This window comes from Dipodomys spectabilis, unplaced genomic scaffold (genome assembly GCF_019054845.1).
Source record: "Dipodomys spectabilis isolate Male_0828 unplaced genomic scaffold, ASM1905484v1 ptg000108l, whole genome shotgun sequence".
NCBI classification, from domain to species: domain Eukaryota; kingdom Metazoa; phylum Chordata; class Mammalia; order Rodentia; family Heteromyidae; genus Dipodomys; species Dipodomys spectabilis.
In genome coordinates, this window is record NW_024870785.1 from 10,305,218 (window position 1) to 10,318,936 (window position 13,719).

The following is a 13,719-nucleotide window of genomic DNA, read 5'->3' on the forward strand; positions in this document are numbered from 1 at the left end:
TACATCATTTTGCTTCTGATTACAAAAACACTATATTTTAAAACTAAACACTATAAAGAAATATTTAATTATTGCCATATACACAAATATTTAATTATTGTTATATAAGCAAATCAATGCTTATGGATATTCATATCATCTAATTTAGAAATTATTTACATTGACATAATACATTTCTAATTAATAACTAATATTTCTTACATACTACTATCAACTTACAGATAGTGAAGCACTTCTAAAATTAGCTTCTTTTAAATGTAAAGACTAAATTTTATTGACTAATAGTATTTATTACATGCCTATCTTGTGCTCATCAATGTAATTTGAAGGGTTTTAAATAAAGAAGTACAAGACATAGATAGCTTCATCTACCTATATTTAATTGTCTTGTCTCTAATTATCTTAACAAACCTAGCTGGGTTTGGCCATTCTGATAACTGCAAAAGTGGCTCATGCACCAAGCAATTACTAGGGACCTTGTAAGAAAAAAAAATCAAAATTTTAAATTTAGACAGTTTGCATGCATGTTACAATTTGAGAGGCAATAGGTTTTGGAAAATTATAATTTACTAATCCATGTCGAATATGATCTTAGAGATCTCAGACCTTATATATACCCTGTGCTTTAGGTATACATGGAATGTGTACAAGCCTAATACCTAATATAAACAAAAAAAATGAGGCCACATTGTTTATGCCCCAATACAGGAGGAACTGAAAAATTCCCTTCCTTCTCTTGATGATTTTTTTAGATGTGAACAAATGGGCATATTAGGATATTAAGTATTTTTACCTTTCCTGGGAGAAAGAACTAAATATGTAAATTAAGAGTCTTTTAGCCAGGCACTGGTGGCTCACGCCTGTAATCCTAGCTACTCAGGAAGCTGAGATCTAAGGATCGCAGTTCAAAGCCAGCCCAGGCAGAAAAGTCCATGAGACTCTTATCTCCAATTAATCACCAGAAAACCGAAGTGGTGTCATGGCTCAAGAGGTACAGTGCTTGCTGTTAGCTGAAGGGCTCAGGGATAGCACCCAGGCCCAGAGTTCAAGCTCCATGACTACCAAAAAAAAAAAAGTCTTTAACCAGGTACAGCGAAGGGAGAGTTTGAGGGATTGTGGTTCAAGTCCAAGTTAGCAAAAAGAAATTCATGAGATAGCAACTCAACCAATGTGTGGATGCAGTGGCATGCATCTGTTACCTGGAAGGGGAGCACGGTGGCTGGGTGTTGTGGCATGTGTCTATCATCCTGAGTTACAGAAGAAAGCACAAGTAGAAGGATCACAGCCCAGCCTGGCTTAGGCATAAAGCAAGACCCAACCACAAATAACTAACGCAAGAAGGGGCCAGGGGTGTGACTCCAGAAGTAGAATGCCTGCCTAGCAAGCACAAGGCCCTATAACCCTAGCACTACCACCAAAAGAAAAAGCCTTTGAAGTGGCTTCAGTGTTTTATCAACAGGGTAATTAGAGGAACCTATAACTCTCTTCTCTTTTCCTCTTAGTAAAAAGGTAAATGACTTAAATAAGAATAACCCTACAACTGGTCTTACTGGCACTATATTCTGAGGTCAGGTGAAAATCTGAAATGTCATCATACAGTTAAAATGATTATAAAACAATTACTTTCAATCATTTTTCACAAATTGTAAAGGTTGAATAAACTTACAATTCAATAAGTCCACTCCAGTATCCTCCTAATGCCACAGTGAACACAGAAATTACAAAAATAACCACCATTGTATAGTCAAAGTCAGGCCGTGGTGGTAAGTACATTTTTACAGTAATGTTACTTCCAAAAGTCTAAGAGGCAAAATGATAAACACAGAAATGAATTTTTACTCTACTATTCAGTGTAGTAGCAACGTTAATTCACATGTGGAAACTTCATCAGACAGTCAAGGCTAGACATCATGATATATTCTTTTTTTTTGTTTTTTTTTTGGTCATGGGGCTTGAACTCTGGGCCTGGGCGCTGTCCCTGAGCTCTTCAGCTCCAGACTAGCGCTTGAGCCACAGTACCCACAGTACCACTTCTGGTTTTCTGAGTGGTTTATTGGAGATAAGAGTCTCACTGTCTTTCCAGCCTGGACTGGCTTTGAACCTTGATCCTTAGATCTCAGCCTCCTGAGTAGCTAGGATTACAGACGTGAGCCACCAGCGCCCAATCTCATGATATATTCTTTTTTTTTGGTCGGTTGTGGGGCTTTGAACTCTGGGCCTGGGCGCTGTCCCTGAGCTCTTCAGCTCAAGGCGAGTGCTCTACCACTTGAGCTACAGCGCCACTTCCGGTTTTCTGGTGGTTTATTGGAGATAGGAGTCTCACGGTCTCTCCTGCCCGGGCTGGCTTTGAACCTTGATCCTCAGATCTCAGCCTCCTGAGTAGCTAGGATTACAGGCGTGAGCCACCAGCGCCTGGCTTCATGATATATTCTTTAGTCAAATATATGATAACTGACTTTGGTCTAGAAAATCTTGAAAGTACCATCATGAGGTTAAGAGATTAAGAGAGATTCGAGAGATTCTAAAAGAACTCAAAACGTATCTCAAAGCCTGGGCTTTCAGACACTTTAGGACAAAAGAGAGATGGTACTTTTCAAATACAGACTTGCTAGAGCAAGGGCACTGATGGTTCTCACTTGTAATCCTAGCCACTCAGGAAGCTGAGATGTAAGGATTACAGTTTGAAGTCAACCCCAGCAGGAAAGTCTATGAGACTCTTACCTCCACTAACCTACCAAAGAGCCGGACGTGGAGCTGTGGCTCAAGTGACAGAGCACTGGCCTTGAGCAAAAGAAGTGTAGGGACAACACCCAGGCCCTGAGTTCAAGCCCCAAGACCAGCACCAAAAAAAAAAAACCACTACAAAAACAACCTTACTAGATCTTTGATCTTATTAGCAAATGGAGCATACAGCACAATCAAAATTAAGTGTCAGTGATTAATGAGTTGTATTTATAAATTTCATCTAATATTTAATTATTAATTTACCTGTTTCATGTCTTTAAAGTCTTTTTGGCTTATAAATGCAATTGGTATTTTCACATCTTGAAATTCAGATCTATTCCCTGAGGGACGAAACTAAAAGGAAAAAAAAAACATGAAATTTGTGAGCTACTAATATACTTACTGAATAAAAATAAAATACATTATTCTAGTAAATGTAAATACTATCATGTCATTATAAAACAAAATTGCAGGACTTCTTTCTTAATAATATGTAAATTCTCAAAATGGAATCCTTTTAACATGAACTTAATCTGACACTACAGAGGACATCGTATGTGTTACTCTGTTGTAACATATGCACATACCTCTACTTAATATATACATGCATATGTATTTGTTTCTTATGAAGTCTCCTCTGCTCTAGGAATAAAACAAAAACTATAAAGCTATCTAATTAAATGCCTACTAGATCCAGAATGTTTGTTAAACAAAGAATCCTACCATCAGATAATTCAAAGTTCCCTCTAATCACACACAAAGGAGTTAATTGGTGATATTTGATGTAAGGAGCTGAAAAGAGTTTATTATAACTTACGAGAACACTGTTATTGGCAACCAACAATGCATCAGCACCCCCTTTCTGTGCAATTCTGGCTTTTTCCAGAAAATGGCAGGGTCCCCACTGTACCACAACTGCTTTATTGTTCATGCCATGGAGAGGAAGATCAGAAAGGTTGCATAGTGGTGTGCTAGTAAGATCCATCAAACTTCTGGAAGTCTGAAAGTAAGAAATGCCTTTAATGTGACAATCACCCTGTCAGTGAGGAGGCACCAATGTTAATTTATTTCAATGTTCTTTAGTGTCTAGGGCAAAGCTCAGTGCAATGTGGAGGTGTACTCAGCATGTGTGAGGTGTTGGGTTCAATCCTCAACACCACCAACAAACACAATGCTCTTTTTAAAATTAGAAATAAATATTTTGACCACAAGCTTAGGTAAGTATTTAAAAATTCTCTAGCTTTTCTCCCATGGAGAAAAGTACTTGAGCAAAATCAATAAAATAATTATTAATCACCAAATATCAAAGTTAGTTTACCCACTAAACATAATGATGGCTTACTGTCAGTTCTTCAAATATTTTCATGAATAAAATGGTAAACACGAAGAGTGCCAGTGGCTCACGCCTGTAATCCTAACTACTCAGGAGGCTGAGATCTGAGGATCGCGGTTCAAAGCCAGCCCAGGCAGAAAAGTCTGCGAGACTCTTATCTCCAGTTAAGCACCAGAAAACTGGAAGTGGTGCTGTGGCTCCAGTGGTAGAGTGCTTCCCTTGAGCTGAAGAGCTGAGAGACGGCGCCCAGGCCCAGAGTTCAAGCCCCATGACTGTCCCCCCCCCCCCCCCAAAAAAAAAGGTAAGCATGATTTAAATACTTAAATACTTACTGCATTTTCTAGGGTAGTTGGAAGCACTGTCCAAAGAGGATTATATAGCATGCAGTAGTCCTTGGAGGGTAAAGGGGTGCCGCTTCCAGATGCATGCAGAACTGCTTCCTGAGCAGCTGTCTAGGACACAAACAATAACTTTCACACTGGCAAGAACTGAGCCTGTCAGCAACCAAAGACTTAAATAAGGCTATTTATACGTAGACTTATCACATTTCCTGAAGAGGGTAAGTCTTTCAATGAGCTTATTTCTTTTTAATTAAGGAAATAAAAACATAGCTCAGGAATATTGAAACTAGACACATTTGCCTAGAATTATAATGCATGTAATTGTTACTTTATTGGGTTTGTTAATATATATACTATAATATGTAATTCTCCTGGAGAGGATTCTTGTTATGATGTAATGTCAACTCTCCTTATAGCCTGAACCTTCCCTTCCTAATCATCTGTGAATTATTACTTCAATATTCATGCTTATGTTGAGAGAATCATTCAAAATCGTTCAACCTGCCTTTCCTTCTACTTGCTACTAAGTACCTAAGGTTAAAAAGGTATTATTTCTAAGTACTGTCTTCAGAGAAGGACTAGCTGAAACTTAAAAGTAAATAATTTTTACTCAAGGATTCAAGATTCTGCAACTACTTATCCAAAAAGACCAAATCCAGACTTTAAAGTATGGGGGGAAAAGAACTAGAATAATTTTCTTTCCTTATGTTTCATTTCCCTCCATCTGGAAAGAAAAAGCAAAAGAAAGGAAGTGATTAATAAGAAGTGGTTAGTAGGAGCTGTAGTTCAAGTGGTAGAGCACTAGCCTTATGCTAAAAAGCTAAGGGACAACACCTAGGCTCTGAGTTCAAGCCCCAGGACTGGCACACACACACACAAAAAAAGTTGTTTGTAAAGGGATGATATTGACCCAGCAGTATTGTATTCATGAACTGATTTCTTGAATGGTAACTTCTTTGTACCACTACTTAAAAATAGCAAAAACATAATACTAAAAGTAGAAGTGGTTAGCGAACAGCCCAATAACCTCTTGCTAGGGTTTTAGCCTCCATCATGGAGGCTGCGATGGCCAACCACTGTGGTTCATGCCTGTAATCCTAGCTTCTAGGAGGATGTGGTCTGATGATCATGGTTTGAAGGTAAGCAAAGTCTATGAGATTCTTATCTCCAGTTAACCAGCAAAATGCCAGAATACAGAAGTGTGGCTCAAGTAGTAGAGTGCCAGCTTTGAGTAAAACAGCCAAGTCAGAGTGTACGGACCTGAGTTCAAGTCCCAGCATAAACAGAACCAATACTCTACAATAGATATGTTACTGGTTCTCAGTGTCACTACCACTTTCTTTTCTTTTTTTTTTTTTTTTGCAAATTCTTTATTGTGATTAAGTGATTACATAATTTCACAGTATTGTGGGATAGTGATGCTTAGTTAAAGTCACAAACACATTCTAACTTTCATAGGGCAAATTGTCTATCATGGCCTATAAAGTTTATGACTTCTATGAGCTTTGACAATACAGTTATTTCTTCCACATCCGGTAATATGTACATTCCTTTCCTTTTGTATAGCAACAGCTGTTCCCTCTTTCCCATTTGTTCCCTCCCTCCTATCGCTGCCATTGAGTTGCTTAGTTCGTTTTGATCAATGTTCAGAGCAGCTGATAGGTCCCCATTGTTCACCACCACTTTCTACAGAGCGCCAATTAAACCTTTCAAGTCAAAAGTCAATACTCTACAGCACAATATATAAAGTGTAATGTGGCCGTGGGTAAACACAAGAGAGCGGCAGCAATTTGCAAATTGCCTTTCCATCAGAGCAATACAGGAGGTAACTTTAAGAAAAAAACCCATCTTTCTCTTACACAATCCTCAGTTTTAAGTCAAAAGTAACATAGGAATTGAAAAGGTCCTGTGCAGGAAAATGAAGGGTAGGAATTGTGTCTAAAAGACACATTCCAAACCCAGACCTAAATACCTTCCCGATTACTTACACTTTCCTCTCTAATAATTTACAGACAATCTACATTGGTTTCAGTCCTTCTTTTAGTACTAAAGGTTTAGAGAAATAATGCACAAAAAGTGACCAGACTTAGATCTACAGAGGTTAAGCATAATTTACTATTTACATAGCTGCTGAATGGGAGCTAAGTGCCCATTAGAAACTTATACAGCATCAGTATAGTCTGTGGGCCATGGGAAATCAGGGTCACCACTCTGCAGTCTATGAGATGCTTGGGGATACAGCAGAGAAGGAGGCAAGCAGGCTCCTTCTCCACTCTTCATGGGGCTTATATTCTAATTATTGCCTCAATCAAACCTCCTTCCTGGTTTTCACTAAGTAACCTACTATTTAGAGACAGAAGTCAAGTTTGACACAACTTACCATTCATACTAGAATGAACTAGCTTAAATAGCTCCATGGCCAGGCAAGTATTATAAACGCACAAATCAGAGTTGATATACAACCACAAGGCACTGCAGCATGATAAAAACTTGACAAATTCTGGGTGAACAGCAATCAAATAGTTTAGTACCTTAGGAGAGGAAACTATGCCTAAAGACTTTATAGCCAAGTTTTTCATAAACAACTAAGGTTTATAAACAACAACAACAAAAATCAAACATAGACATGACTCTTCCTATCTTTAAAACTTCTTCATAAGGGGCTGGGAAGGTGGCTCAGTGGTAGGGCGCTTGCCTTGCATGCATGAGGCCCTGGGTTCCATTCCTCAGCACCACATAAGCAAAAAGAAAAAAGCTGGAAGTGGTGCTGTGGCTCAAGTGGTAGAGCGCTAGCCTTGAGCTGAAGAGCTGAGGGACAGTGCCCAGGCCCAGAGTTCAGGCCCCATGACCGGACCCAAAAAAAAAAAACTATTTCATAAATAAAATCGACAAAGATTTTTGTGGAGGTGTTGCACTTCGGAAGAAGACATACAGTGACTTAGAGAACACACAATATAATTCAGAAATTTAGACAGCTCAGAGTAAAAAGAATCTGACAGTTACACATGGAAAGTGATAGATACACATGGTGACACATGCCTGTAATCCCCAGCATAAGCCTTTGGGAGGCTGAGGTAAGAAGGATCTCAAATTTGAAGCTAGCCCAGGCCATACAATAAATTCAAGGTGAGTTGCAGTATATAGTATATAGTATACAGTATATAGTATATAGTAAGGATCGTATTTCAAAACAAAATAAAGCAAAAAAAAAAAAAAAACCAACCCACCAAACCCCCCACAAACTAAGACAGACAAATATGACACAACCAGCATGTCCTCACTCAGGCTGCCATTGTAAAACACCTTAGACTAGTTAACTTAAGCAAGTGAAACTTATTTTCTCACAGTTGTGGAGGCTAGAATTCTAAGATCAAAGTGCCAGCTGGATCAGTTCCTAGTGAAAGTGGTCCTCTTGGCTTGCAGACAGCTATTTTCTCATAGTGCCCTCACACTGAGGAGAGAAAGAGACTACACCTGATGTTTCTTCTTATGAGGGTAACAATCCCACCATGAAGCTCTGACCTTCCCGTAAACCTGATTATCTCCTGAAAGTCCCATCTCTAGAAATATAACATTGAGGTTGAGGGTTTCAACACAGGAACTTAGTTAGATACAATTTAGTCTACAGGACACCCCTGCCCCCTTATTCCTATTCTTCTTGCACATGAAGTACATTGATTCCATCTCTATAGTTTCCACAGTCTGCGCTCTTCCTAGCATCAGTTCTAATGCCAAAAGTCTGAAGTCCTACAATTCATCCTGAGGTACTATTTCTCTCCAGCTGTGGCTGTGAAACTAGGAACTTCTGTGCCTCTAAAACAAAAAGATGAGGCAAGCACAGTATAGACACTCTTTTTTTTTTCCAAAAAGGAAAAAGTCAAAAGGAAGAAGGCAGCGATGAATACCAGGCAAGACCAAACCTTAGCAAGGCAAATTCTATTAGATGTTAAACTTGAGAATAATACCTCCCACAATCTACTTGGGAGGCAGAGATTGGGAAGATCCTGACTGTAGGCCAGCCTGGGTAAAACTTTCACAAGATCCCATCTCAATCAATAGTTAGGGCATAGAGGCATGCACTTATCCCAGCTATGCAAGTGGCTGAGACCCGGAGGATTATAGTTTCACGCCTGTTCGGACAAAAAAGTATGTGAGGCCTCATCTCAACAGAAAACTTGGTGTGGTGGTTCATAGCTATGTGGGATGTATAAGTAGGAGGAATGCAATCCTCCTATTTTCATGTTGTGAACGGAACATCTAAAGGATGGACTGGGAAAGGAAAATCACGGAATGGAATTATGATAAGGCTGAGATGCCATTAACTAACTGTCAAGCACTCTGTATTTATAGACCTAACCGGTTAATGGATTTAAAAATCATTACAACAGCTAGACGTGCTGTAGCTGTACTGAGTTCACTCTGGCGTGAAGATGACAAGATGAGGTTAGGCTAAATGACCTTTAAGCCTTTGCAACGTTAAATCAGCTGCTGTTTCTACAAAGATGTGGCAGTGGTTTCTGAAAATTATGTGCTACTTCTAGATGGAAATGCTGGCCCTATTATTACATGACTAAGGAGAAGTAGTGCCAGCCTCAAGAGCTTAGAAAAAGAAAAGTGAAATGATTGAGTTGGTGTCATTAATTCAAATGAACCTACAGGTTACTTGGAACTCTTAAGATTGGGGAAGGGAACTAAGAAGGGATTTGGGGAGACAAAGGAAGAAAACTTCAAACCGTGTTGGAGGAAAAAGAAAAACTAGGTATATAGGAAGCAGGAAGGAGGAGAGAATAGTCCAAATGAGAAAAAGCAAAACAGATTTATCCAAGTTCCTCCAGAAAGGGAAAGGAATGCAAAAGTTAAAGAGAAGGTCAAGAAGAAAACAAATTTACAGCGAAACAAAAAAACAGGAAATCAAGAATATAAGTTGATACTGAAGAAGACCTCCACAACTGAAACATCTTGTCAGCTTCTTTAGTCATCAGTACAGGGCTTGGCACACTGACAGACACACCAAATACTTGCAGAGTAAACTAACTTACTTCGGCTCAACGTACCTGAAAAAAGCAGTACATAGCCCAAGATCAGAATGTGAAATACAGTAGTATGTGTAAGTACAATATAAAAGAAAGTGAGACAAGCCCACTATAATGTAGAACAGAGATGACCTGCAAATTCCTAAAGCCCAATAAAATCATATAAACATTTTGCTTATATATATATATATATATATATATTTTTCTGATGAGAGGCGAAGAGCTTTCAAAAAGGTATCAACTGTGTCATAGAACGCATCTGACACCCAGGCAATATCTTTACCTGGCTTCTGCCTGCCCTTCTGAGTTTGCCCTATTTTGCACTGAGCATAAGCACTTTACACATATGGGCTGCCTATCATGAAGTCCCTCGTTTGAGATTCTAGGACCAGATTTCCCTTTTTCCACTAACTAGTTGAACTCTAAACTAGGCAACCATTGACCAGACTGACATAAGATGAGGCTAAATGCCTTTAAATGTCGCATCATTGCTTCTGTCAGAGCAACAGTTACGCAAAAACAGTTGTACATGCTGAGGTATTAAATGATCTACTACTAGCAAACCACGATAAAGTGTTATCTGGCTAAAAAAAAAAAAAAAAAATCAACATAAGGGGCTGGGAAGGTGGCTCAGTGGTAGAGTGCTTGCCTTGCATGCATGAGGCCCTGGGTTCAATTCCTCAGCACCACATAAGCAGAAAAAAAGCCAGAAGCGGTGTTGTGGTTCAAGTGGTAGGGCGCTAGGCTTTGAGCTGAAGAGCTGAGGGACAGTGTCCAGGCCCAGAGTTTAGGCCCCATGACTGGCAAAAGAAAATAAAAAAGTTATCAATGTAAGGAACGGATGTACTACTGGGCTAAATTTTTATTGATTCATTTGCCAGTCCTGGGACTTGAACCCAGGGCCTGGGCACTGTCCCTGAGCTTCTTTTGCTCAAGGCCAGTACTCTATCATCTGAGCCACAGTACAACTTCCAGTTTTTCCTGTTTATGCGGTACTGAGAAATCAAACCTAGGGCTTCATGCATGCAAGGCAAGTACTCTACCACTAAGCCATATTCCCAGCCCTAGGGCTAAATATTTTTGAGAAAGAATTAGTATATATTTACACACACACACACACACACACACACACACACACACACACACACACATAAAATCCAAATATGCATAATGTATATATTCTTAGAATTATCTTCAAAAACTGAAATGAAAATGAGTACAAAAATACTTTAGTTGAGTATTACATGTAGCCTATAATTTTGTGTACCTCTTCATACTCTGACTTGCTCTTTTCGATCTAAATATTCTTTATCTGATGAGACAGTGAAAGACTCAAGACTCAAGAATAATGCTACTGGGCTGGGAAGGTAGCTCAGTGGTAGAGTGCTTGCCTTGCATGCATGAGGCCCTGGGTTCAATTCCTCAGCACCACATATGCAGAAAAAGCCGCAAGTGGCGCTATGAGTGGTAGAGCACTAGCCTTGAGCTGAAGAGCTGAGGGACAGCACCCAGGCCCAGAGTTCAGGCCCCACAACCGGCAAAAAAAAAAGAAAAAGAAGAATGCTACTATTTTGTTGTTCTCTTCAAGGTTTTTGTTTGTTTGTTGCCAGTCCTGGGGCTTGAACGCAGGGACTGAGCCTGGGCACTGTCCCTTCTTTTGTTCAAGCTAGCACTCTACCACCTGAACCATAGCGCCACTTCCAGCCTTTTCTGTTTATGTGGTACTGAGGAATCAAACCCAAGGGCTTCATGCATACGAGGCAAGTACTCTACCACTAAGCCACATACCTAGCCCCTAAAGCAATTTTTATGTGTATTCTCTCATTCACGATTCTAAAGCTACCTAGCAAAGTTAGGAATACACTAAAGATAAAATTTTAAGTTTTGGGCTGGGAAGGTGGCTCAGTGGTAGAGCGCTTGCCTTGCATGCTTGAGGCCCTGGGTTCGATTCTTCAGCACCACATAAGCAAAAAGAAAAAAAAAAAGACGGAAGTAGCACTGTGGCTCAAGTGGTAGAGCACTAGCCTTGAGCTGAAGAGCTGAGGGACAGGGCCCAGGCCCAGAGTTCAGGCCCCACGACCGGACCCCCCCAAAGAAAAAAATTAAGTTTTGTTTTTGTGTGTATGCGCCGATCCTGGAGCTTGAACGCTGGGCTTCGGTGCTGCTCCACAGCTTTTATGCTCAGGGCTAGTGCTCTACCTCTTCAACCACAGCTCCACTTTCAGCTTTTTTTTTGTAGTTTAGTGAAGAGTCTCACAGACTTTCTTGCCCCAACTGGTTTGGAATTGTGATCCTCAGATCTCAGCCTCCTGAGTAGCTAGGATTATAGGCATGAGCCACTATCCCCTGGTGGATGTCTTTTTTGGCTCAGATTTTCTGTTCTTTTCTTTTCTTTTTTGGGGGTCCGGTCGTGGGGCCTGAACTCTGGGCCTGGGCGCTGTCCCTCAGCTCTTCAGCTCAAGGCTAGTGCTCTACCACTCAAGCCACAGTGCCACTTGCAGTTTTTTTGCTTTTTGCTTATATGGTGCTGAGGAATCGAACCCAGGGCCTCATGCATGCAAGGCAAGCGCTCTACCACTGAGCCACCTTCCCAGCCCCTGGCTCAGATTTTCTTAATAATTGTCAAAGACACTGAATATATTCACTAATTCCTTTAAAGTAAACAACATACTCTTTCAGAGAAGTTACACATTCTAATGGAAATAACTGCCTACTTGGGGCCACTTTTGTGTAACTAACACTAAAAGTTCCCTACCTGAAGCATTCTAAGGAAAAGGCAATGGACACAAAAAATGAAACTGTGAGGACGGCGTCCTGGTCACTCACCACGACTCAGGGAAGCTCAAATTCCCGGAAGCTTAATTTGAAAACATTATTATTATTATTTTCTGGAATTATGAGAACACACTTAGGAGCACATATTTGCTGCTTTCCTTTACCAACTCTCCATCTAGTTAAACTAGATGGAGAACTGAAAACCACTGAAGGCATTAATTACTCTTTGGTGTTTTCTTTGTAAAGTTATTTTAAATAATGACTAGAACGAACACAAAACCTTCACAGGGGAGTCACATGAATCCCAAGGCAAATGAGGCAGGAAAATGGTCTCTCTCCAATGGATCTAGCTATAAAGAGACAGGCTAGAGATTCCACACTGCTCTACTCGGAAGGCACGTCCGTATATCTCACGGATCTCTGAGACAGTGTGGAATTGTGTGAGGACGGGTACAGCCACAGAACGTGTGTTCATGCAGGTAAACCAAAAGCGCAGTCCCTGAACTTCGAAGCCAAGCGGTGACCCCGGTGGGTCAGACTTCTCCTTCCCCGGGGAAGGGGGTCAGGAGGTGGTTGAGTGAGCACCGGTAACGCGGAGGTCAGTCTGGACACTGGAGCGAGGCAGGCAGGCAGGCAGGCGACCGGGAAGGGCCAGGCAGGGCCGGGGCTGCTGCGGGACTCGCGGATGCCCGGGCGGGGTGGGGTGGACGGGGGTGTGCGGGGGGGGGGGGGTGCGGGAGGCAGGAACGGGGTGGACGGGGGTGTGCGGGGGGTGCGGGGGGCAGGAACGGGGTGGTGGTGGGGGAGGTTGGAAAGAAGAACTGGAAGGAGACAGCAATGTGATGGGGATCGGAGGGGAGAAAGCGAGGAGGGGGAGGGAGAGGAGGGGAGGGGGTCCGTGGGGAGGGGGAAGAGGGAGGGGTGGGAGGAGCAGGCCGCGGGGGCGCGCGCACAGGGAGGGGAGGGACAGAGGGGGGGAAAGGGACGGAAGGGGAGGGGCGAGGAGGGGAAAGGAAGGAGGGAGGGGAGGACGGTGAGGGAGGGGGAAGGAGGGAGGAGGAGGGGAGGGGACCCCCCCGCCCGCCGGCCCCGCCCCCCCCTTACCAACGGCAGCAGGAAGCCCCACAGCAGGGCGGCCGGGCACGGGGGCGGCCGCGGCGGTCGCCCCATCGGGCTGGCGGTGCCCGGGGCGCGGCGCGGCGCGGCTGGGCTCGGCGGGGAGGCTCGGGGGGCCCCGGGGGGCGGCCGGGACCGGCTGGGTCAGCTGAGGCCGGGACAGCGAGGCCGGGACAGCGAGGCCGGGACAGCGAGGCCGGGCCGCCGCGGCAGCGCTGACTTCCTCTTCCGGCCCCGCCCGGGAGACGCGGAAACCCCCGCGTGGGGCGCGGAGTCCCGGCCCCGCCGCGCGCCCGCGCGCCCGCCCGCCCGCCGGGTGTCCGCTCGGCCCCCGGGCCCCCCGCCCCCCTCGCCCGGCCTCGGGGACTTCCTCCGGGTCTCCTCCCCGGAGGGGCCG

At 42.9% G+C, this 13,719-nt stretch overlaps 1 protein-coding gene across 1 annotated transcript in view; it reads right to left on the reverse strand.

Annotated features, from left to right (window-relative positions):
- Positions 1–13,392, reverse strand: part of Sppl2a (signal peptide peptidase like 2A) — a 40,947-nt gene extending 27,555 nt beyond the window's left edge. The window contains exons 1-5 of the mRNA XM_042687527.1: positions 13,311–13,392; positions 4,390–4,509; positions 3,542–3,724; positions 2,989–3,078; positions 1,667–1,800 (exon numbers count right to left, since the gene is read on the reverse strand). Of these exons, the coding sequence (XP_042543461.1) occupies positions 1,667–1,800; positions 2,989–3,078; positions 3,542–3,724; positions 4,390–4,509; positions 13,311–13,376 (593 nt within the window). The 5' untranslated portion in view covers positions 13,377–13,392. The remainder of the gene's footprint in view (positions 1–1,666; positions 1,801–2,988; positions 3,079–3,541; positions 3,725–4,389; positions 4,510–13,310) is intronic.
- Positions 13,393–13,719: the final 327 nt, after the last annotated feature.